At 33.5% G+C, this 25,542-nt stretch overlaps 1 protein-coding gene across 2 annotated transcripts; it reads left to right on the top strand.

Moving 5' to 3' along the window:
- The first annotated feature begins 502 nt into the window (after nt 1-502).
- LOC123561916 (coadhesin-like) lies at nt 503-25,119 on the top strand. 2 transcript variants are annotated; one of them, XM_053528648.1, is made up of 10 exons: nt 503-5,693; nt 9,342-9,452; nt 10,017-10,127; nt 11,086-11,199; nt 13,309-13,488; nt 15,127-15,297; nt 16,657-16,830; nt 19,368-19,546; nt 20,257-20,379; nt 25,021-25,119. In XM_053528648.1, the coding sequence occupies exons 2-10, from the start codon at nt 9,395-9,397 to the stop codon at nt 25,111-25,113; spliced, it is 1,203 nt and encodes a 400-aa protein (XP_053384623.1). In that variant the 5' UTR covers nt 503-5,693; nt 9,342-9,394; the 3' UTR covers nt 25,114-25,119. The 2 variants fall into 2 exon arrangements, with proteins under 2 accessions (XP_053384623.1, XP_053384629.1); XM_053528654.1 differs by lacking the exons at nt 503-5,693; nt 9,342-9,452 and adding an exon at nt 13,050-13,135 and having other exon boundaries at nt 10,110-10,127.
- The last annotated feature ends 423 nt before the right edge of the window (nt 25,120-25,542 follow it).

Here is a 25,542-nt window from a genome sequence, read left to right as displayed (position 1 = left end):
TAAGATTCACTCCCTTAGTTGTTACTATAAATAGCTTATATTTATAATTGACCATAGTATAATTATATATATATACTATATGTATACAAAATGAATGGCGGCCATGTTTGAGTGGTGATAGGTATCGCATAATTTAGAAGTATATTGTTTTTACTCTATTTGTGAAATCTCTACGATAGTAAGGTTGAGTATCTAAGGTTCAGGTGTGTAACAGGCATTCTAAAACACAAAATAATTTAAAAAAGGCACCACCGTGGGGTCATATTATTGTAGAATAATTGATAAGCAAATTTTAAAGTTTGTTGAAAAGAATTGGTAAATTGCCCTCTTCTTTCATATGTTGTAAACCATAAAATTTACCAGAATATTTTCTTCACAGCAATTTAGCAATTTAATATTTGTTTTTAGGTAGTTATTTTACAACTCCCCCCCCCCCCCCCACACACACACCCCACAGCCCCCCACCCTCCCCCCAAAAAATAAATAAATAAATAAAAAAAGATATTGAGGCTCCAAAGAGGTTTAAATTACTCACATTTCGTGATAATTTAGATTAATAAGTAATTATTAGTTAACAAAATCATTGCTGAAATATATTTAACATATGACGATTTATGATTCACCATTTTATATGTATGGTGGTATTCACATCTCTTTAATAGGATGTAAGTTGAACTTTAACTAATATGCCATAGTATAAATATAGCTCAAAGACCAAATTATTCTTAAATGTGTGCCCTCTTGATATACTAGTAGTAAGCCTACAATTATATTCATTGGCAGTGTCACCTATACATGTTTCTTTATTCATCTGATCTCTTGTAACATTGGAATATACCCCCAAACAACAATCAGATCACTTGATTCAGCTAGCCAGAGAGACAAATCAAAGACATTTTTTAATCAGCGGAGCAGTTGTCAAGTATTTAGGTTTCCGCTGCTCAATCTGGAGGTCAGCATTTCATGTAGCATACACCAGTACTGGTGTGTGTCCACTTCAGTAAATGTCACAATGACACTGCACAGCTGATAGTTACATTTTATTATTGTAAGTTATCTGAAAAGGATAACTGATGTGAACATGTAGCACCTATTTTCCCAACCAGCTACCTTTTTGGTAGGTGGTGTTTATGAAGTAGCCACAAAGGGGCTAGAAAATTCTAATATTTTCAAAGAATAATGTAATCATTAGTAGTTTGTGTAATTTTGTGCCTTGCAGATTGTAGATATCGGCTCTTCTTTGCCAGTCTATGAATATACATGAATGCGAAACAAATACAAATTTAATGTGCCTCATATCTGAGATGAACTCAGCTTGTGATGTAAACATGGGCTGGAATACCTTATCAATGAAAGATCTTATATAATCTAAATGGTCAGCGTGAGTGGATACAGTGATTCATCCGGATTGTTCATGAATGGGTCTATTTTGTGTAGCACATGAACATCCTTTGGATGTGATTCGGAATAAAATAAAGATGCTATGATTGTCAGAAATACACTTTAACTTTGGTAGCGGGATAAACCCGCAACAAAAAATGCAACATCCATTCTTTAGGACAGTCTAAGCATGACTTGTGTTACATGAGCATATGGCGCCTGTGTTGTCATTCATTTCACTACCACCTTAAAAACTCATATTAATTGCATTTCGATATACAGAAATTCGATCATCAGTAAGGAATGACATACCAAATATCCGTAAAAGTCTTGATACTGTTAAATGATTAATAAATTGACCAAGAGTTTAAGTTTGATAAGTTTGAAGGTTTTACCTTGCCAAACACTTTTGTGTGATGTAGACGCAATTAAAACATTTACGTGTAATGTTACACAGGGTTTTCTATATTGTAGCAGTATTATAACACCTGGTGACTCCACCATTTCAAAACAACTGAATGTTAATTGGTCTTATGGCATACCACTGCTTCAACATACTATTTTTGAAAAATGCCTGTTCTGGCCATGGATAAAGTCCGATAACGATTTTAATAACAATAGTTGCCCAAAAGTCTTGCGCTCGACTATTCAACAACTTCTAAAATTAACAAGGACCATGACTGGGCAAGACGTACAAAACCATATATTGGTTACTTCCCGAGGTTTGATGACCGGAAGCACTATGTGAAATTTTAATCAAATGCAGGTAGTTTCTGAAATACACCTTGTTTTTTAGGGACATGCTAAACTTTTACCAAATATTCTAGGCTGAAAACGAATCATATTTTGTATTAAACTCAGTCAAGATTATTTTTATTTCAAAAGGTTAGACGACACAGAGCCTTATGTAAAGTTTTAATCCAACACATATATTGGTTGCTAAGATATGAACTTACATGCAAAACTTATCCAAGGTGAGGATGTCAACTAAGGCAACACCAACACCAGAGTGAACAGAATAGCTCTCACTATTCTTCAAATTCACTGGAATTTTGAAAAAGTTTGGCAATTTATATGTGTATATCAATGTACATCAAATATTTACACACAATGTTTTGCAAAAGGAAATATTTGCCAGAAAGTGATATTGCGTGTTTACTTTTTTGAGTGTATATATCGGTTCAGTATTCCATATTTGGGCAATTTGACTATATGTGTCTCAAAAGTTAGTACCAATAAACCGATATTTTACACACTCTTATTGTAGTAACAATTAAATGAAAATAAGGAAATGAAATGCAGCGAACTAACATGTATATGTAATATATTGGCTCTACAATTTCTTGAAATTCTCAGACAGAGTTGCTTATTCTATATGTATCAAAGTGTTTTGCGAAAGTCTCGGGTTTAGTGTTCTCATACCTCAATAGAAAGTGATGCTGCAATAATAAAAACAATAAAATTACTTTACACAATAAGTTTTAATACAGTTAATGTTTTAAGACTGCGTGAGTATATCCACACACTTAACTGAATGTTACGTTGATGGCAAAAATGATATGCAGCATGTCCGGTTAAAATTGTTCATTATGAGTGTAACTCCTTTTGGGGCCTCTTGAATTATATATGAAATTTCAAAGAAAATGTAATATGTCTTAGTTTTTTATATGCACTGGATACTGTAGAGGATAAACATTCATTTCTTAATTACATGTTAATACCAATGTACCGCAAATTTTAACATATTGGATACGTCACATCATCATGTAAATGCCGTCTGATGGAGAACCCCCAATTAAGGGCCTCTTAGTCTTTAATTTCACTTGAAAATTACATTTATACGTCAAATTATATTATATAATTGAATTTTTACACTCTATTATATATTTAAGTCAGATTTACCTTAACCTGTAATTTAAACAACATTTTATTTTCATTTTTATTTCTTATCACGTGCACCCCTTTTGGGGCCTCACGAAAACTTGATTAGGGATATTTGAGCCTGGTATCCACCCTGGCTGAATTTCATATACTCCAACAAACATTTTGATGTATGATACCATATTGTACTAAAAAATGCCTACGGAATTTTTTCTCGGGGCTTTTGCCAACTGTCTAATAGACGACCTCGACAGTTTTGACGTATTGACAGACAATTGACAGACTTGACGGATGAAGAATTAAGCCAAAGGTACAGGTTTTCAGATGACAACATAGACGGACTGGTTGGACTTCTTGGACCGAATTTGGAACGACGGACGCGACGGAACCAAGCTGTGACACCACAGCAACAGATTTTAATAACATTCAGATTTGTTTATTTTATGCAAGTTTTCGGTGACCCCTTTGGCGTAGACATTTTTACCGTCTCACGACTACGACACGAGTTGTGAGGGCAGTGACCGACGTACTATTTGGATTGTTCAAAGACCATTATATCAAGTTTCCTGTGACGGACCTTGACCGACGACAAATCATGAGTGGAATTTATGCCATTATAGGGCTCCCGTCTGTAATTCACTAATTGGTTGTATTGACGGGACCCATGTTAAAATATTTTCGCCCGGTTATCCGCATTGAGGGCGCATTTGTTAATAGAAAACATCAACACAGTAGGCCTACCAATGTCCATGCGATCTGCGACCACAAAGGTTTGTATTTATCAACGGTATTGCACCATTGTACACGGTACTAGCTATACATTACATTGATACAGTATGTGAAAAAAAGAAGCAAACATCTTACTTGACAATCCATTCGCCGTAAAACCCAATTCACTCACTCACTCACTCACTGCTCTAGTTAATGCAATGTTTACACTGTTAATAACCTTGAAATTGGTAAAACACAATATGTACACATGTATATTGATGACATCATTATACTGATGACATCATAAAAGTACTGTTCAAGGAACTATATGGAAGGCCGGTCATGCGCGCAGTGCATTATTGGAAAATTTACCGCGGTTAAATTGATATTTTACGTGGTTAGGTTACCGCGCGGTTAAACTGGTTTATACAAGAGAAAATAATCAGTGGTTACCTAACCACGATATATACCGCGGTTATAGTTTTACCGTGGTATATTTTAACCATTGTTTATACAATTGGCTGCAGAGTGTAAGCAATCAGTGGGCGTAACATAAATATTGTTATTATTAAGAAACGATAAACCAGTTTCAATATTTCATGAGCTTATTAATTGTTTGCTAGCTGGCGATGAGTCGGTGAGTAGAGCGCATAAATCAGGTTAATATGGCAAAGGTCAAAATCACAAATGGAGCTCAGATATCAAACTTATCCTTCATATTTCGTATCCGGACCATAACTTTTTAACTATTCAAGGTATTGACTTCAATCTTAGCATATAGATAGGTGGTGAACAGGCAATGTGTAGATTGTATGATATATGTCTGTATGCCAAAGGTCAAGATCACAGCAAGGTCAAACTTGTCTGTTGTATTTTGTGCATAACTTGATAACCATGCAACGTATTGACTTCCAATTTAGTGTATTGGTAGGTAGCGATGAAACAATATGCAAAGCACATGTAGTTGGTTTGTAGGTTAAAGGTCAAGATCACAAATTGAGTTTGAATATGTCCTTTGTGTCCGGAGCAAAACTCCAAAACTGTTCAAGGTATTGATTTAAAACTTAAAATATATGTGAGTGTTGATGAGGTGAATTAAGGAGTGCAACAATCCATATTACTCGCCAACCAACTCAACCCCTCCCAAAAACAAGAAGAAAATACTTTTGTATTCTTGTGCCTTAGTATTCGAACGCATGAACTTGCTTGGTAGGTCAAAGATCATGGTCTCAAATTGAGTTTATAATTCAAAGCTGTCCTTTTGAGTCTGGAGAACAACATTAAAACAATTCAAGACATTGACTTTAAACTTAAAATATAGGTAGGTGGTGATGAGACCATGACAGCCCCCCCCCCCCACCTTCTCCTTAGGTTTCTTATACCATAGTATTCCATCACTGCTGCGGCACAACCCACACACCCTCTCCCTCCCGCACCTCAAACTCTTGATAATGACTTACCTGAATAACATTTCAATATAAACAAGAAAGCATATTTTTGTTTTATTTAAGTTTTGTGAAATAACTAATTGATAAAAAAATAATATGGGAAATATTCTTAAATTAAAAAGATTAAATGTGTCCAGGGAAATGTTGCAGAGGTATCATTGAAAAATCTATACATGCCAACAGCCCATGACACGTGATAAGTCTTGAAGTATTTTTTCACAGGCTGTGCAACGAAAAGGTCATTTACAACTAGACCACCACATCCGCAGCCAGGTAAGTCTGTTGTTAACAGCCGAACGTTACATCGAAATAAAATTATATTTGAACAAGACATAACTTGAAAATGTTGAGCGGTTTACAGGACGCTTTTGTTTCAACAGGAAATAGATAATTTGGCACGTTTTCACTACAAATCAGTAGGTATTGGAACTATCTTTCAAGCGAAGGACAACATACGCCTTTTAAGAATAGGTATTTAACTTTATTGAATTGCTTGCAGATATATTTATTAGATCAACGTTAAGATTTCGCAGGCAATATCACGTATGGTACAACGTTGATATACATTTTGTATTACCGTTTACTTTCCAGTTTTTTGAAAGATGCATTTGCTTAGTCGTAATGAGGGACATTCGACAAACAGGAAATATTCGATGTAACTGTTTGATTGGTTTATTTTCCTGACGAATGGAATATGTGTCTAGTTGAATCAGTTTCATGTTGGTTTTGCATGATATATCAATACAACACTTATTATTATGCTTAGGAAGGTCATGCTCGCATGCAAAAATCTTTATTTCCTTCATATATTTTCATACGAAAAACATGAAGACGAAACATGTTAAAAAATATAAGATGATGATAAATTGGCCCGTAACCAGAACATAGACATACTAAATTAATGTTTATTTGTAGTATATACACCACCTTACCTTATCATGTTGTTTTTTCTACATTATATCATTAACTTCAGTGATATGGCATAACTTAAAGACACACCACATAATACTAACTACATGTTTCCATGATGTGCATAAAACGTGAGAAATTATCTAGTAACAAACTGACAGTAGCATATATTAGGAAAAGGCAGTGTAATAAATGTTTAAGCAGTGTGCACAGTACTTTTTTATTTAGTAATGTTTAGACCGCACTTAGTTTCTACAGAGAAAGATTATTTATCTATATTTTTAAACTGTACTAAAAACAGATTGACTGAATAAGTTAGCGGGTGAAGTTGTGAAAACACATTAATACAGGAAGAAGGGCTTTACTTGTCCACAGGCTTGGGGTAGTTGTAAGCACGTGCAATTAATTACTCAAATATAAGTATTCAAATTTTTTTGATTACTCACCTCAATCTGATCACATGTAATGCAATGTAATCAGTTATAGTGAGTTTTCTGCCTGTCATTATGATTACTTTTGATTACTCTCTGATTACTGGAGGAATCAGTATGACATCAGGGTATAAATTAATATATAAAATTACAATGTAAATGATTATCTAACATGCTTGTTTCACTTCGTCTGGAGAATATTCCTGATAAGTTCGAAGTAGTCAAAAACATTTCAGTTGAGAGGTATGATAAATTCAGTTTGCCATCTTATTATAGTCTTAACCTATTAAGAATCAATAAGCACTGTGTCACTTACATTATCTATTGTGGGTTCAGGTATTATGCACAGGTAAGAAAATATGACATTTAGCAGTTAATATACCAATAATTTTCACAGTGTCCCTGGGTAATGCAAACATGACATGCCTGAATTGATAAGAATGTAATTATTAGATTAACTTAAGGTTTTGGACCCGTAATAGAGTACCTCCTTTATGAAGAGTATTCAATTCCTACCATAAACCTACTTTGACTGCAATTTTCAGGTGGGGCGTAGGTTCAAGCCCCACTGGGACCAAATCTTTTTCTCTCCATATTTTCCTTTTTTTCTAGTAAGTTTTTACTTCTTTCAAGACTTATTATGGGTGTATCGTACAAAAGTGGAAAATTTTCATTTTATAAGCGATTTCTTGCTGTTCAAAGTGAATTTACCTCTAAATCAGGAGGGGTAGAGTTAGACATCTTTAAAAATACTGAGTTACATGTGGTAAAAGTTCTCTATTTTGCCTTTATTCTTTAGATTACATATTGTGGGAGAAATGCAGGTAGGTTTTACTTCTGCCCCAAGGTTATTTTTGAATGGAGTGAGCAAAACTCAAAACAGACCCACAGGATTCGACCTTATTTTTTCAATGTTGGAGTTAAAATTCTGTCTCATTAAATCTGTTTACTTGAGGCACTCTAGAAAAAATGATACTTACAGTTTTATTTTGTGTTTTATAATTGTTTAACAATAGCTTGATGTTTCTTTTATCAAAATTAATGCTGTAATGAATTTTCTGCAAACGTTTTAGATAGTGGCCATCACATTGAATTTTGTCTCTGCCTGAGCTTGAGGAAATACCATAAATTATACAAAATTTACAAAAAACCGGCACTGTAAAAGTTGTTTAAAATTTGCAACACAGTACGAAACATGGTCAACTTTAAGAATATACCAAACAAATGCCATTTTCTAAACATTACTATTAGGGGTCCAATACCTTAAAGGCTAATTTATCCTTCAAAAAGCACTGTCATAGATTTTTGTGAGCAGTCCCTTCTCTGCATGATATAATTGCAACCAAACAGTCTTTTCTTTTAACACTTTACTGAAAGTTGTCAAAGTGGGTGCTGGGTTATTTCGATAAACCCAAGTGTTGTTCTGGGCCCATTAAAGACAGATATAAAATGTGCTCATCCATAATTTCTTGGGGTACATTGTTGATATCTAACTTTTCAATCCATCTGGAGGTAAGTTTTGACACAGTTTTTAGTAAAGTAAATTGATTTTTTTTTTAAAATACCTATATATTAGAAAATGGAGATTTTGTTTTAGTTTTTTGTCAAAGCTTTCAATAAACATTACATTAATGCAAAAAATGTCACAAGTTAATGATGATTAAGTGCAATGATACCCTATAGTGAGATACAATGCCAAACATTTTCTGGATTTCCAGATTAGTGAATCATTAATTACATTATCAAATATGTAAATAAAGTTAAAAACCATATACCTATATTTCTGTCGTCCAAACTAATGGTTATATTGAATGTAATCAAATGTAACACTGTAATGATGATCAGTTGAGTGCAAGTAATGTAAAATAATCTATTACTGATGCAAATTTAGAGTAATCAAGTGTAATTGTAACTAGAGCATATCAAAGTAATTTTAATATAATCAATAACTGACACATGTAATCAGCCCCAACCCTGCTTGTCCACCTGTCATATTGTAGTACAGCTGTAATATTCCTGTATTATCAGAATGACGTTCATGAAGTTTATGTGAGGGAGGGGTTGGGAAGGGGAAAGTAGGTCACTTCATTGTGGCGAGTCTTTAAAACTTTAAAACTTCCGTTGACCTTACATAAGTGGAATAAGCTTATCTTTGTAATTAAAATAGGTGACCTCAAACTTTCAAGCGGGGCGTATGATATCCGTGACGATTTGATAAAGGACATTGTGTCTGAAATCATTCGTCCTACACCTCTGATAATTATGTGGGGAAGTTGGCAGTTACTTGCGGAAAACAGGTTTGTACTGGTACAGAATCCAGGAACACTGGTTAGGTTAACAGCCCGCCGTTACATGACTGAAATACTGTTGAAAAACGGCGTTAAACCCAAAATAAACAAACAAATCAAACTTTCAAAATATTCGTTGCTCTAGTTAAACTTGGTCTAAAAAACAGGACTATTTCTCAAAGAACCACACAAAACTCTTGTAGAAATCAGAGTAAATATTGTATTTTTGTTCTACTTCCATTCTATAAAGCCACTCATTTTCATAAACGTTTGGTGGAATTCTAAATTTCCAGGCATATGTGCATCGAATCCTTGCGTGCATGGACAATGTCAACCATACCCATCTATGAACACTTACATATGTAAATGCATCCATGGTGCAACCGGAAGGAACTGTGAGAAAGGTTATATTTTTCATTTGATCCATTTGAGTATGAATTGTTTTTTCTGTTAAGTATTAGAGTCACTTATTCTCCTATTTACGCCGTTCTTGTTATTCATTAGAAAGACGAAATGTCATGATCATACAACAGGCGGGGAAGTGCTTGGTGAACCACTGGTATCACGAACTGCATGATAAAAGCTAACTAATCTTTTTATTTCTGAATTTATGCCTAAGATGGATTCGTACCCGCATGTTATAAATGTAAATTTCTGATTATGAATACAGATGCCATTGGCAATTCATACATTCTAACAGACAAATCTGTGTTATGCAAATACACCATTAAGCGAATTATAGCCTTCTACCGACAACTTTCTTAACATATGCATTGTGCAATTCGTGGGATTTGAAAACGGGGACAAGACTTTTACCGTGTAGAGGTTGCCAGTTAATATCTAAGCGTATACCTTTGTGTCGATTTGCCTATTTACATGCTGATCACATAGATTTTCAACTTTTTTATAAACTGTTTGCTATCGAAACGAATGTATATCAAATGTTTCTCTTTCATTTGTTGTGAAAGAAATGGACATGTGCCTGTTCAACCCATGTGCGTTTGGTACGTGCTCTGGTCACGGCATCAATTTCACATGCACGTGTGATCAAGGATATACTGGAAAATTATGTGATAAGCGTAAGTATTATATATTGACAAAGAAATAAAAGATATAATATACATCCTTGCACACTCCCTGTGAGCGCTGATGTATTGCAACCAATGTAATGAAGCCACTAACTGAGCGCTGATAAACTGCAACCAATGTAATAAAATCACTTATCGAGCGCTGATAAACTGCAAACAATGTATGAATTCAACTATTAAGCGCTGATAAAATGTAACCAATGTTATGAAGTCAAAAGCTGAGCGCATATAAACTGTAACCAATGTAATGAAGTAACTAAAAGAGTGCTGATAAACTGTCGCCAGTGTAAGGAATTCACTCGTTGAGTGCAGATAAACTGTAATAAATGTAATAAAGTCACTTATTGAGTGCTGATAAACTGTAACCAGTGTAACGAACTCACTCATTGGTCGTTGATAAATTGTAACCAATGTAATGAAGTAACTCAATGAACGCTGATAAACTGTACACAACGTAGTAAACTCATTCATTGAGTACTGATAAACTGTAACCAATGTAATGGAGTCGCTCAGTGAGCGCTGATAAACTGTAACCAGTTTAGTAAAGTAACGTTCATTCCCGAAATAATACGGCAACTGTGATTTGTCATTTTTAATTTGCATAATATCTTTATTTTGAGTATCGTTAATTCTTGATTTTGTAAGTGTATTATTCCAGTGTAAATCTTTGGAAAAAAACGCTGTGCGATCCATGTTCAGTTTCAAAATCATGAACTAACAGTAACAAGTGAATGTAAAGCGAATATGTAACTTTGAAGACAAAGTACCATAAACGGCATCATCGCAATTTCTTGACAGATAAAATGACTGCTTTAAGTTACGTTTATCTTTTAAATACAAATATGCAACTTATTTCATTTTCAAGAGATTCATGTACCCCTGTTTCAGCCGAAAAACTACAGCAATTATAATTTCGATTCAGACATACTGTTTTTAATCAATCATACAGAAATGGAGATGTGTTTGTTAAATCCATGTGCATTTGGTATATGTTCCGGACACAGACTGCATTTTACTTGTACATGCGACAAAGGATGGGCGGGAAAACTATGCAACTCACAGGGTATGTATGCCAAGATAAAATGTCAATATACATTTATAACAAATAAAGCGTTGATGTAAATCATTTTAAGTATCACAATGCTGTAAACTAATTGTTTCGGTAAATAGACGGTATATGAATGCAATGCGAAAACAGTTAAAGTACTAGAATTTCGGGAAAAAATATAATGAAGAAGCTTTCAGACATCTGAGTATAAAGAACTTGAGCTGAGCTTTTATTACCGCAATGTGTCCATCCCTATCTTTTGTCGTCGTCCTCTCTGCTGTGCAAATTTCCGCTGCGTGAACCACAGCGGAATTTGCAAGATACTGCAGGCCTTATTTCAGACTAAATTAACAGATAAGATCCTTGGTTAATGCTCTACCAGAAGTCTACCAGAACGCTTCATTAAGATAAACCTATGTGATGAGGAAAGCTTTCTCTTTATAGCTATAGTCGAACATTTGGGTGTAAGCCAAGCAGACTTCGGAAAAATTTGAAGACATATTAAATCTATCAAAATATTTCAGATTCGTATAATACATGACCGCCGCTGGTCCGATTTTTAATTATTATTTGCTTGATCATCTATAAAGTTCTTCAATTCATTTTGAGTAATGACTGCCATGGGTAAGGGTTAGGTTTTTCCAATTTTGTTCAATGTTAACGTTTGAAAAGTTCTCTTCTGAATATTCCGTTTAACTTTCAAGGTGATTTGGCAGAAATACTTCTTAAATGACTCTCTGACAAAATTGTTACCTGTTCAAACGTTGAACCTCACGTGAGTGGTCTTTGTCGATCCTGCCGATCTTGTTATCGTTTAAAAAGAGGAATGCTACGGACAGAAAAAAATGTGTAAAATAGTCACATTTACTATGAACATTTTCACTTTCAATCACGAAATGATATTTGTACGTGTAAAAGAAGGATTGTCAGTTCATGAAATTATGGAAGCATTGCAACCAAAGAAAAATAACAACAGTCGTAGTTTTATTGATTATACACGACGCATTTTGTGTTACTGTGAGTGTGTGTTTTTCTTGCTGTTGTTTTGGAGGGTTTTGGGGGTCATGTTGTTTTGTTCTTATTGTTTGTTGTTGTTTTGTTGTTGTTGTTGCTGCTGCTTCTGCTGTTTTTGTTATTGTTGTTGTTGTTGTTGTTAATTTATGTATACTATATATAATGCAACAATTTATTTTAAAACTTTATTTAAGGTAGTTCTGCACGTTAGGATCGAACTTTTTTCTACAATGTAGAATTTGATCAAACTCTGATTTTTCAAAACTTCGGAATATACTAAGAAAATTCAGCAAATAAAAAAGATAGGGTCGTGTGCTTGATTTTTTGCTAGACTGTTTTGAAAAATTTCGACCTCACACAAGTTTTCATAATGGGAGTCTATGGGAAAAACGCAATTCTCATAACATTTTCGCGAATAGAAGTATTTCTACAATGTAGATTTTGATGAAACTTCTCACAGTCATAAATAAACATATGGCCTATAATATGATGTAATAAAATGTATAGGTCCGTGTGCTTATTTTTGAGATATTTGGTTACGATTAAAGTGAACCGCCTATTTCAAGCTAATTTTAAGACATTATTTTGAATTATTTAACGTGTAAGATGTTTTAATATCACAATTTAACTTTAGAAAGATAGTAACAGTGCCATTTTAATACATTAATCCACAGGTTGCCCTTAATTCATAAACTGATTTTCGTTTCCGTACGCCGTATCCGGGCATTATTCTACGTTTTTCGGATAAGTGACGTTACGCCATCACTTCCGGTTTTTCAAACGTGCAGAACTACCTTAAAAGCTTCAAAATATGTACATATGTATGCCACGAAAATGTTCTTGGTTTTCAGAAAATGTTACCTGTGGAGATGGGCTGGGGTAGATTGTGCAACTAAATTTAGAATAGCTTTTGAAATAATGCAGAAACCTGTTGTAGGTAAATACTTATTGTTAGCGCAGTGGTACATATACATGAATTATAACATATCTCCGATTTGTAATCGTGTACCTGTTGTAATAGGATGTCTACCTTTATTTACGATAACTCTTTTATCCAGCTCTCAGTGTACTGCATATTAGATATCAATCATTGTATCTTTTATTTCACAGTTCAGCAAATTAATGGGGGCTGGACGTCTTGGACGACATGGAGTGCCTGCACACGTATGTGCGGCACTGGCCGCTCAAGCAGAACACGAGCTTATACTAATCCTGTGCCACAAAACAATGGAGCTCAGTGTTCTGGTTCTGCTACAGATATGCAAAGCTGCAACACTAATCCGTGTCCCAGTAAGAACTTTTAAATTTGTAATACAGAAAGGTCTTTGTGGCTTCAAAATGAATACATAAACTGCATATAAAACGGTATAAAACAATGCAGCATCTTCCGTTTGCGTAGTAAACCTACTTAGGGGTAATAAATCATAGTCAAAATGTAATTGCATAATCTCGAAGGAAGATCAAAAGTTTTTCAGGGTGTGGACATCATAAGTTATATTGTGTAAAATATACAATATTGCATAATCACCATTAAAGATGTTGATTTTGCACTAAATTATTTTAAAGCTTGCAATGTTGGGTTGTGTAAATAAAGGACTCCTTAAGTTATGGACATTTGTACATGATATGAATTTTATGTATACTGGTCAAATGTTGAAAATGAACTCCAATTTATATAACATATAAAAGATGTACATTCTTAAACTGTATACGCAATGTAGAAATAAATAAATGCAGTTACGAATTTAATTAGTTTATGGAGGTTGGGCATCATGGATGGCATGGGAGTTTCTGACCTGATACCGAAGCCAAAAACTTTCGACCGGGTAAAAAACAATCATGTGTTGAGGAATAAGATTTACTTATTTTTAACATAAATTGTGATATTAATAATCTTGTTACATTTTACATGAACGAAGTCTAGTATAAATTCAAAATGTGCGGTTGCAGTACTGAGATTTTGATTTCAGATTAGATAATTTATATCTACAGTTTGATCATTCACGTTAAAATCGCTAACCTATTCATTAAATCAGCTTCAATCAGTTTTAAAAGACAGTGGCAAACATTTAGATCACATGTTAGATATGCGATCATTAGGGTAAAAACAATTGCAGCTTCAGACAGCTTTAAAAGACAGTAACAAAACTGAAACTGAAACTGCTTTATTTGATTAAACGCCTAATTTTACACATAGTATATTCACCGGCGTTGTACATTAAATTTTACCAGATTTATATAGCGCCAAAGGCGCTTTACATAGTTCAAATGCAGCCACACAGGGCGCATAATTCATCCTCTACTAGTACAGACACAGAGCGATCTGACCAGAGGGACAGAGGGAGATAAAGCCCCCACGACAGAGAGATCAGAAATCAGATACAGGCTTATCCGGCTAACTTAGCCTAGCTCGTTTCGAATAGACAGCCTGGTTCTTTAACGTGCCCAGTGTATAGCACTGATACACGCAAGGATTGCCTGGGTTCCTGACCAGTACATCTCTAGTAACAGTTATCATGATTAACTTTGATTAATTGATATAGTTTAGGTGGAAGACAAGTAATATATGTTAAATAATTGTAATATCAAAGTGTCGTTTTTGAAAGTAATAGATAATCTTTTAAATGTTTTTGCTGCGCATGTAGTGGTTACCAATGTACAAACAATGTATTACCCCATCATAAAACAACAGCGCAACAACACGGCCCCCATTCTACAAGTTTATGATGGCACAGAGGCTATTTTTAACGTTAACTGCAAAGAAGACACGGCTTACGGCATACTTTAAAACTTTTAAAGACAACTCAGATTATAAATATAGCCTCGGGATTTTTCAACAGATAAAACAACAAAGAAGCTGACAAAGTTTTAAAGTATAACATTTATAACTGCCACAATAATATAGCTTAAAGTTGTACGTCTATTTAGTTGATGGAGGGTGGACGTCCTGGACGAAATGGACTACATGTACACGCACCTGTGACACGGGAAAGTCGAGCAGAACTCGTACTTGCACTAATCCAGCACCACAACACAACGGGGCACAATGTTCTGGATCAGCTCATGATACCAAGACATGCAGCTACGTTTCTTGTCCAGGTGAAGAACGTTGTTAAAACTAAATTTGAGACAAGATTTAGAGCTTTTGGCAAATGCCCCAGCTCTTCTCCTATGTTACATTCTTGATAAAAAGATTCATTTATTTGTTTTCAAGCTTTGTTAATATCATAGTAGTTTATGTAAATAGGATTCCTCAAGTTTACGAAATTAACACATATTTACATATATAACCGTTAGTAAGTGGAAAAGTTTGAAAATTGTCCACAGTTACTGTTAGACTGAATTTCATTCATTTCGAACAATAAATGACACTTTTTCATATTAACTACTTGTTTATAAATGTCTAAAATTCTCGTGCAAATTGTGCCTGACTCATGCAAGATATTGTTTTTCCCGCCCCTAGAGATTACCTCCTTGGATTTCGATTGATAGCAGTAATGGTTTCGGGAGATTATAATGTATGGATAATGAATTAAAAGAGTATTTTAGATTAAATATCATCTACAAAATTATTATAAACTGGTCAAATGTTGAACATGACCCCATGTTTGTATAACGAAAAGAGATAGAATATCAAACTATACGCAATGTACATATTATTTGAGTTTCGTTACGACTTTACTTGCTGAATGGAGCGGCATTGAATACCTGCAGTGTTCTGGACCAGATACCAATTAATACCCAAAGATACAAATCCGTTTTTGTCCCGGTTAAAAAAAGAAGCATTTTCTCAGGGGCTAGGTTTACTCATTTGTAACGTTAAATGAATAATAACCATTCTTGTTACATTAAATTTTTACGTATCACATAAAGCTTATACAATGTCAAGCATAACTTCAAAAGAATTTTGAGAAACAAATTTCATATTAGATAATATACATCTACGGTTTGACCATTGACGTTAAATCCGTTGACCAATTTATCAAATCCGCTTCAGACAGCTTTAAACGATAATGGCAACATTTATAATGTAGCTTAAGTCACTTGTATAAATTTAGATATTTGAACGCTGCTTTTTTGCGCATTGTAAAGGGACTAGTTAGAATAATTTAAATAGCAAAGTTTTAACGCATTTTGGTTACCAGTTTTAATATTGCCCCGTCATACATGAAGGGCAATCTCATGGCCCACAGATTTCTGTTGGCAATTCTAAAATATATATAAATTTCTCATCCAGTCTTAAATTTGTTACGAGTTTATGATGGAAAGGAACATATCTAAACTTTGACTGTGCAAAAAAACATGACTTTCTACATGCTTTTAAGATTACAAAGACACATTAGATTATAAAGATAATCTCCAGGTTTTAGAACAGATAAAATATAAAGAAGCTGATTTAGCTTTAGAAGATAAAATTTTATAAATGATATAAAGTAAAAGAGTTGTGCGTGTATTTAGTTGATGGAGGTTGGACGTCGTGGACGAGATGGACTACATGTTCACGCACCTGTGACATGGGATTTGTTAGCAGAGGTCGTTCTTGCACTAATCTAGCACCACAACACAACGAGACATATTGTTCTGGATCAGGTTATGATACCAGGGTTTGCAGCCACGATTCTTGTCGTCCAGGTAAGTTCTTTAAAATGAATTTATGTCATATATCAAAAATTTTGATGAATATCCCAGCTCTTAGCTCCACATTCATTACAAACAAACACCATAGAATTAAAAACTTATTTTATTTTTATTTTGTTTATAACTCTTCAGTCTAGTATCAAATGCATCGACGTAAACTAAATCGGTGTTTTCACACCATGTAAGAATATTGGTGTAAAAACATAACCGAAGAAAATATGGTAAAATATGCTACATTTTCGAAACAATATAAAACCGCCTAAGTGAATCATATTATACAGTTCAATATGATAGTTTGACATCATAAGTTGACCATGGTTCGACGTCATGGACGAGTTGTTGAGCACCTTCTCACTCACTTGCGGCACCGGGAAGAGTAATTGTAACACTAGATACCTAACTGTGGACCAGTTACCGATATCAAACGTTGACGTGAAGTTGCAATATATCTGTACGGATAAGAAGACTGTCGTGTAGTATGATTATGAATATGGTTCAGTTGTATAAAATCAAAATATATAGCACGTATAAATTCGTTTATGTTTAATAAGTAGCTGAGATTAATGCTTATACAAAGTGTAGAAAGCCTTGTATTTATTTACATACTGGATTGTCCTATTTACTTTTTCCCAGTAGTGTTAATTATAACAATCACTTTATCTGTGTGTTCCTTTATGTACGATACTCGCAGGCACTTTGTACAGTGAGCAAGAAGCCGCCAATATATTAGCTTTACCAAGGTAGTTTTGAACGTTTGAAACGAATATAGTTCTACAATGTAGAATTTTATCAAATCATAGTTTTCAAAGCACTTGTACGTGAACGTATAGTTGATGTATCAACCTCTCTATACTCAAACATTATAATTGATACATAAAATATTTTATTGTCACCGCGGAGCTGGCATATCCTAATGAATCTATAGTGCAATCTATCTGTATATCAAGAATGGGACTACGTATACATTGTTTAGTGTTAATGTGCGGATGCGTGCGAGTCTGAACCTGGTAATAGGAACTCTTTTAATCATCAAATATTCGTCAGTTTGGCAGTGTATTATCCATTCGACATTTCAGTCATTTCGTGCCGATAAAGAGGAGGCTGCATTCTTCCTACAAGTTTTTTGCCCATGTTTGTATTAGATATTCATATTTATTTCGCTTACACTTTTGTATGTAAAACTTACTTGCGAAACAGAGCTGGAGTAAGTAGAAAGTATGTGTCACTTTTTTACAATATATTTTACACCCTATTGTTTGTTGAAACACGGTGTTTAATGGTTGAAATGCATAATGAAATATAAATTTACCATTTTCTAGAACAAAATCAGTGTAAGAGTAGCATATATGTTTATCTTGCTTCGAGACATGACAAATTTTGAACCCGTATACAGCCGCGAAATGAGGCTTTTTTTTGCATGTGTCAGTCCCAGAGACAAACCTTTCGAACTTACCAGGGTCAGACAAAATACATTTCAATGTTCAGTAAAGTTAGTTTTACACCCTAATCAAAATAATTGGTCGTATTGTGTCCAAGAAAGACACCAATACGGGAAATTTCAATGACAATTTGTTATGACTCTTACATATATTACAATTTATTCAAATATGCAACCAACTTTCTTTTTTAAAGAATGTTATCCAAGTTTGTAGCATATATACCTTCGAATATATATTATAATGTAATTGTATTTCTTATCTTAAAGATAAACTAGGCGCATCTCGAGGGTTCAACGATCTTTGACAAAGACATTTTATCATTAGATATTTAGTAGAAATCTAGAAAATTCTCATCAAATGTGATTATCTCCGCTATATATATAAAAGAAACTCATTGTGTATGTAGAACAGCTTTCGTAATTTAATGTCTTGTAGAAACAGCCATTGCTACAATAACTGCCGTTTTTTTCAATGGTAGCACAACTTATAATGTTTCTAGTTATAAATCTATTATGTGTGTATCATTAATTTCTTAACACAAAATACTGTTTATACACACATACATATTTATTTCGTGATTACATATATGCTGTGTTTTAATTGTTCTTTTTCAAATATGAAAATTGGGCATAAGATCCCTTTAATGGACAAACTGATTAGATATGACATGACGAGATGTGACACAACTGGTCTTTTCACGACACGACGCAGTATGTCATAACACAACGCAACAAAGTGTGATACGGCATGATATGGTGTGACATAGTAGGGAATGACATGCCAAAGCACGCAAAGGCATAACCAGACGCAGTCTAATACTGTACGACACAACACAGATCAACAAAACATAACGTAACGGAATTCAACACATAATAGCATGATACTTCAATTATTATAGGTCTCCAGAGAACCATACATAATATTGTCAGAAATGTCCTTCTTGCAATATATTATATATAAAATATTCTAATTTTAAGAATCTCGTTTGACCATTTTGATAGAGGGCATTTTGGGAAAAGTAAAACTAAACCAACTTGACAACGACTTATGTCATGGGTTCCATGCTAAACTCAAACTGCTCTGTATTCGCAGCATCTACTATCTGCGTCGCCGGAGACATAATAGATCATTTGCTATTTAAGACGTTTGCAAGCCACCCATCAGCCAGATACTGCACACAGTCTAACACAAACAGCGACAGCGAGGCTCTCTTGTTGGCTCATTGCAAACCTCCCAATATGCACTGGCAAAGATGGACTGCTGATCTTAAGGTATGTTTATTTCAAAAGAATTGCATGGACAATGATAAACGTCCAGCATGGGAACGAGTTAGTCTTCCCTTTTTTGGGAGAGTTTTATACAAGTTTTGCTTGTTACAACACATGTATAGCTGTTCACTTATATGCGATAATATTCATTATCGTAAGGTTTTTTCTTTGTTCTTTTTCTTTGTTTCGTTTTATAAATTTATCTTGAGGTGTATTATGCTCTTTCACTAACATTTTTTTGCTAAATATTGATTTAAATTTAGGAAATCGTCAACAAAAGTATTTCATTTGGATAAACGTATAAACTGTGTAATAATGTAACTTTAAATTCCAGAAAACAACCCGTCGTCTATAATATTTTCCGTTACAGTTTTTTGTTGCGGGTCTACTTTGCAAATGCGAGGTACTTTGGCTGTGTTTGTGGTGCTCTATGCTTCCGAGAAATCTACCTTTGATCATATTTATTTCTTGACGTTATATCAACTGATATTCGATGTATTTCTGCAACCACTGCTGAAGACCAATTTTGAATAATATCAAAATCAGTGTTATAAAACCTGCATGCAAAGGCCGTTATTTTCAGTTCTCGTTTATAAGTTAGGTCTTTTGACAAATATTACATTTACATTTTCTGATTGTGTTCTTTACAAACAGGTTTGACAACATAGCAAACTTATTATTAAACTTAACTTAGAAATATTATCAAATGTCAGGTCATTGACCACTGTACGACTTTAGCTCAGGGTGACCCTATTGGAGTGTATATAAATGGGAGGATTGGAACCGGTGTGTTTGCAGTATTCTGGCGGTGCAAAACATCCTCGGCTTCATTCGAGGTAAGGTTTATGTGTCACAAAAACAAAAACCACAATCTTTCAGAAAAGCTAGAATCTTTAAATATTTATTTTAGAGTAGTACAGGAAATTGCTCACAAAACTATTATTTGTTAAAGTAGCATATTAAACTACCTTTCACTGAGTGAACACTGAATGCAGTATTTATACGAATGACAAAATGATACATCGGTCTAAAGGTATTGAAAGGAGGTAGTAGCGACCTCACAAATTTAAATGGCCAAAGTGTTTCTAATGTCCGCCCTTGTCTTAAATTCTGGCCCATGAAAATACGATATGCATTTTTACTGGAACATGTTACTTTTATAACGACTGTGTTTGTATAGAAATCCACGACCAATAAAATCAAAATTGCAAGTTTAAAGATTTGATGTCCAAAACGGCACACTTAACCGAAAGGAGTATATTAAGTAGGCTCAGGTTTGAAAATTATGTTTTGACAAACGCATATCATATTCATTCACAGGATACTAATTGTATATATTATAGTATGAAAAGCAATATTTATATGCCTATAGATTTATTCTTTCCTTCCACCTTTATTTCTATAACATAATAAGCGAGGGTATAATTTTGGCACTGACCTCAAGATCGTACGATAACAGAAAGAAGAGAAACTTTTTAGATATCAGAAAAGTTTTTTTTACTAAGTGAATGATTATAAGTTATGGAAACAGATAAGAATAAGTTGTTTTTACTAATTTTTCAAAATTAAAAAGCGTTTGTAACGGGAAACCGGAGGTAACTGCCATAATTATAAAGCTTTATATTTAACGACTTTAAGATACATTGTGTATTGGTCAAGACCGCAAGATAATGTTTATTGCCGCAGGGAGCCGGGTTCGATTCCCGACATGGGAATGCTTTTTTGTTTTGTTTTTTTTTATTTGGCAGTTTTACGATAGTCAAGAAACAAAAACTCATGTTCATATGTTCATTACATATTCAATTTTAAAGAAAGATCATTTTTAGCCAAAAGCTGGAGGTCAGTGTCACTTATTCCTTTGCAGTAGGATTACGTTACTTCGCATTTATACTTAAACATGAGCAATTAAAAGATTTAAGAAACTTTATTTGTTGCGAGGTATAAATCTAAAATTGAAGTAGCCAACAAAATGCATATTTTTTTTTTAATTAAAGAATGAAACATTATTATTACTGTTGTATACTATTGTATGGATTTTTATTTTGTTTTGTTTTTTTTTTTATTTGGCAGTTTTACGATAGTCAAGAAACAAAAACTCATGTTCATATGTTCATAACATATTCAATTTTAAAGAAAGATCATTTTTAGCCAAAAGCTGGAGGTCAGTGTCACTTATTCCTTTGCAGTAGGATTACGTTACTTCGCATTTATACTTAAACATGAGCAATTAAAAGATTTAAGAAACTTTATTTGTTGCGAGGTATAAATCTAAAATTGAAGTAGCCAACAAAATGCATATTTTTTTTAATTAAAGAATGAAACATTATTATTACTATTGTATACTATTGTATGGATTTTTATTTTATTGCTGCAATTAAATGTCTCCTTTCTTTCAATGAAACATGTTTATTGTGTACAGTGTCATAAAAGTGCAAAATACCCGCTATCAGCCCCCATTATTACAATTTATTACCCCAAGTATGGTTCTAGATTGTTTGCTATAAAAGGTAATAAAAGTAACAAGCAATGGATAACTAATTAAGTAACAGAGCGTACTCAAAAATTGTCTTTGATTTATTGTACCTGTTTGAAATATCTAAATATTTCAACACTTTTGACAAAATAATAAATCTAAAATGAAAAATTATTAATTTGTCAATTTCCAAAATTAATCTTTGCTTACACATTCAGACATTCATTCTCTTCTGAAATAAAAATGCTAACAGATCCTTGAAATGTGGATAATATACACACCATCTTATAACTCATGAGATACATATACGCCCGATTCGGAAAGCGAGAATAGTTTTTCTAAATTAAATAACTTAAATAAATGCCTACTACACACATTTTGATTTTTCGATCTCTCTAGTCGTGATGATTCTAATGTACATGTGTACATGTTAAAGATACGGTTGTAATATAATTATATAACCATGGGTCATATTTTGACGGTCTAAAGAAAACAATTCGACAAATAATCAAGGTGACACTTTCTCTTACTGAAACGCGGTAGGGTAAAAGTAAGCACGTTGCTGTCGAGAAAATGCACTAGGAAAGGAAAAAGATTAGTACTATTTATAGTTGGACTACTTGTGATAGACCAGCGGAGGCTTACATTCTATTCGGTAGTGATCAGCCTAGATATTACCCTTCGCATTCGGGAAACTTCGGAACTTTCGATCAGAGCCGGTCCGAGTCTCAATTTTAAAAGTAATAGTGATTGTATAAAAGGCACCAAAGGTAAGCGAATAATAAAAATATCTATTTTATTTTTACACAGTTGAGTCGAGCAATAATTTTTCATTGACACATCACCAAGCAAAAACGATTATTTATTCCGTTTTCCGTATTTTGCGCAATATTGAATACCGGGGTTTATCAACGAAAATTACCCTAAATTTTGTCCAAAAATAGGCTTTTACTATTGACTTCAGTGGAAAATAAGGGTGGTAATGTAAATGGTTCAAAAGGTAAGTGAAATAATAAACTTACAATTTTTAAAATTATATTTATCATTTAGAGGAAAGATTAAATCAATAATTGTCGCCCAAGCAAATTCGTTATCTTAAACCATTTAAAAGATATAACGAATAAGTCGAATTTATCCTTTTTTATTTAATGTCAAAAAAAAAAACGATAATACCGATTATTGGAAAAATTGAAAATTCAATATGTTTATTATTCAATTAGTCCCCTAAAGGTGTTTCAATTTACCCGCCTCCTGCTTGTCCGTAGATGCAGCGATTACCTTTAAAGTACAAGAGATTTCAACATGAAACTTATTACATAGATAAAAGGCAATGTGGAAAATATAAACGTTTTTTATCTTGATGCTATATTTAACAAATGGTCGCTATTTCAATAAGTTATCAAAATATTACCACAAAAATGGTTTCTGTGATAAGATAAAAAGAACAAGATAATTTTTATGAAATGGGTGCATCGATATTTGAATATTAAAGTACAATTGAGTTTTACATGAAACGTGGTATATTCAATAAAAGTCCCTTCGAACTTTGAGATAGTACCAGATACGTTTTTATTAGACATGATTGATAAGTAGGATAAAGGACAATATGGAGAATTGCAGGCAATTTTATTTCTTTGCTACACCTACAATTGAGGTTGTTATGGCAAGAAAAATTTAGTTTTACATGAAACGTGGTATATTCAATAAAAGTCCCTTCGAACTTTGAGATAGTACCAGATATGTTTTTATTAGACATGATTGATAAGTAGGATAAAGAACAATATGGAGAATTGCAGGCAACTTTATTTCTTTGCTACACCTACAATTGAGGTTGTTATGGCAAGAAAAATTTAGTTTTACATGAAACGTGGTATATTCAATAAAAGTCCCTTCGAACTTTGAGATAGTACCAGATATGTTTTTATAAGACATGATTGATAAGTAGGATAAAGGACAATATGGAGAATTGCAGGCAACTTTATTTCTTTGCTACACCTACAATTGAGGTTGTTATGGCAAGAAAAATTTAGTTTTACATGAAACGTGGTATATTCAATAAAAGTCCCTTCGAACTTTGAGATAGTACCAGATATGTTTTTATTAGACATGATTGATAAGTAGGATAAAGGACAATATGGAGAATTGCAGGCAACTTTATTTCTTTGCTACACCTACAATTGAGGTTGTTATGGCAAGAAAAGTTATACATATTTAAATACGATTGTCAAAGAAGATATATTTTCCCCTTCCCGTAGGGGACTTTTCTCGCCAAGCTAAGATAACGGTAGATATAATAAAGACCATGACAATAAAAAATCTTGTTTTCTTATCTATCTGTCATGTAAATATTGAAGTGTCTAAAATGATTTTCGTTTAAAACATACATATGCAATGTATACAATTGATATAATGTAATTATAAGATTATTGTTGTTTGTTTATTCAATACGTGTTGTAATAGAATGAGCAATTTTTACACTTTCATAAAACACGTGTTTTATAAGTAAGTATTTATAAAAGAAATCTACTCAGGGCGTATATGAATAAAGGTTTAGGCTATAAATATTGTAATCCATATACGTTTGTACTCTTAGGCCAAAAAAAAAATAATGTTTAGTTTCTCAGGCCCGCCGCATACAATTTTGACCCGCCGCATCTAAAAATTTTATCAAAGAAAAACTGAAGAAAATCGCGAAAAGAGAAAATTCAACAAAAAATTGAGGACAAAAGAAGGAAAATATGTGAGTACGTACGAATAAATCGTCAAGAATGGTTCCTTTGTTCATCAATGTCTTTAAGTGTGTTAAATATGGATGTACATCCATGAATTTCATATAAAACGGGCAATGTCGTTAATAAAAAAGAAAATAAAAATAAAAAAAAATCCGCACTGCCTCATTCAATTTTGCAAAAAGTGGCCTGAGAAACTAAACATTAATTTTTTTGCCTTAGGTCGTCAATCCTGTTTAAGGTCTAGTGCATTACATTATGACTTAACATTTTAGATCGCCTATCAGTCATGTGGAGAGCCGGTAAGGATAATTGATGTCAGGAACTCGCAGTTTACTCCGGAAACATTGTATACGTTGAAATGGTGAAAGGTTGATATTTCACTCATAGTGTCGTATCGCCTTGGAGATAATAAAGTTTGATACGCATTGATATGTTTTGTTTTGTTCAGTTTTATTACAAAATGTAAATGCAACATTACTTATGGGAATAACACCGGAGTTAGTGTGGGAAATATATTTGTTACGGGTTTGTTTTATGCGTTTATTTTTCCAATTGCACAGTAAGTTTGATTTCACAGATATCAAATAGGGGAAGCTTATTTCAATCGATGAAGGAGTTTATTACGTAAAATATCTTTGCTTACGACAGTTGAAAGATATAGTTACATTGTTATATTACACGCCTACATACGTTGCTTGTCCAGTAGTAGTCCGGCCGTGAATCAGGTCCAGCGGACAAGAACGGATGCGAACCGCACAAGAACGGAATAGGGAACGCGCGAGTAAAGAACAAAA

Source organism: Mercenaria mercenaria, chromosome 2 (assembly GCF_021730395.1).
Source record: "Mercenaria mercenaria strain notata chromosome 2, MADL_Memer_1, whole genome shotgun sequence".
Classification (NCBI taxonomy): Eukaryota; Metazoa; Mollusca; class Bivalvia; order Venerida; family Veneridae; genus Mercenaria; species Mercenaria mercenaria.
This window is presented reverse-complemented; position numbering and strand designations above follow the sequence as displayed.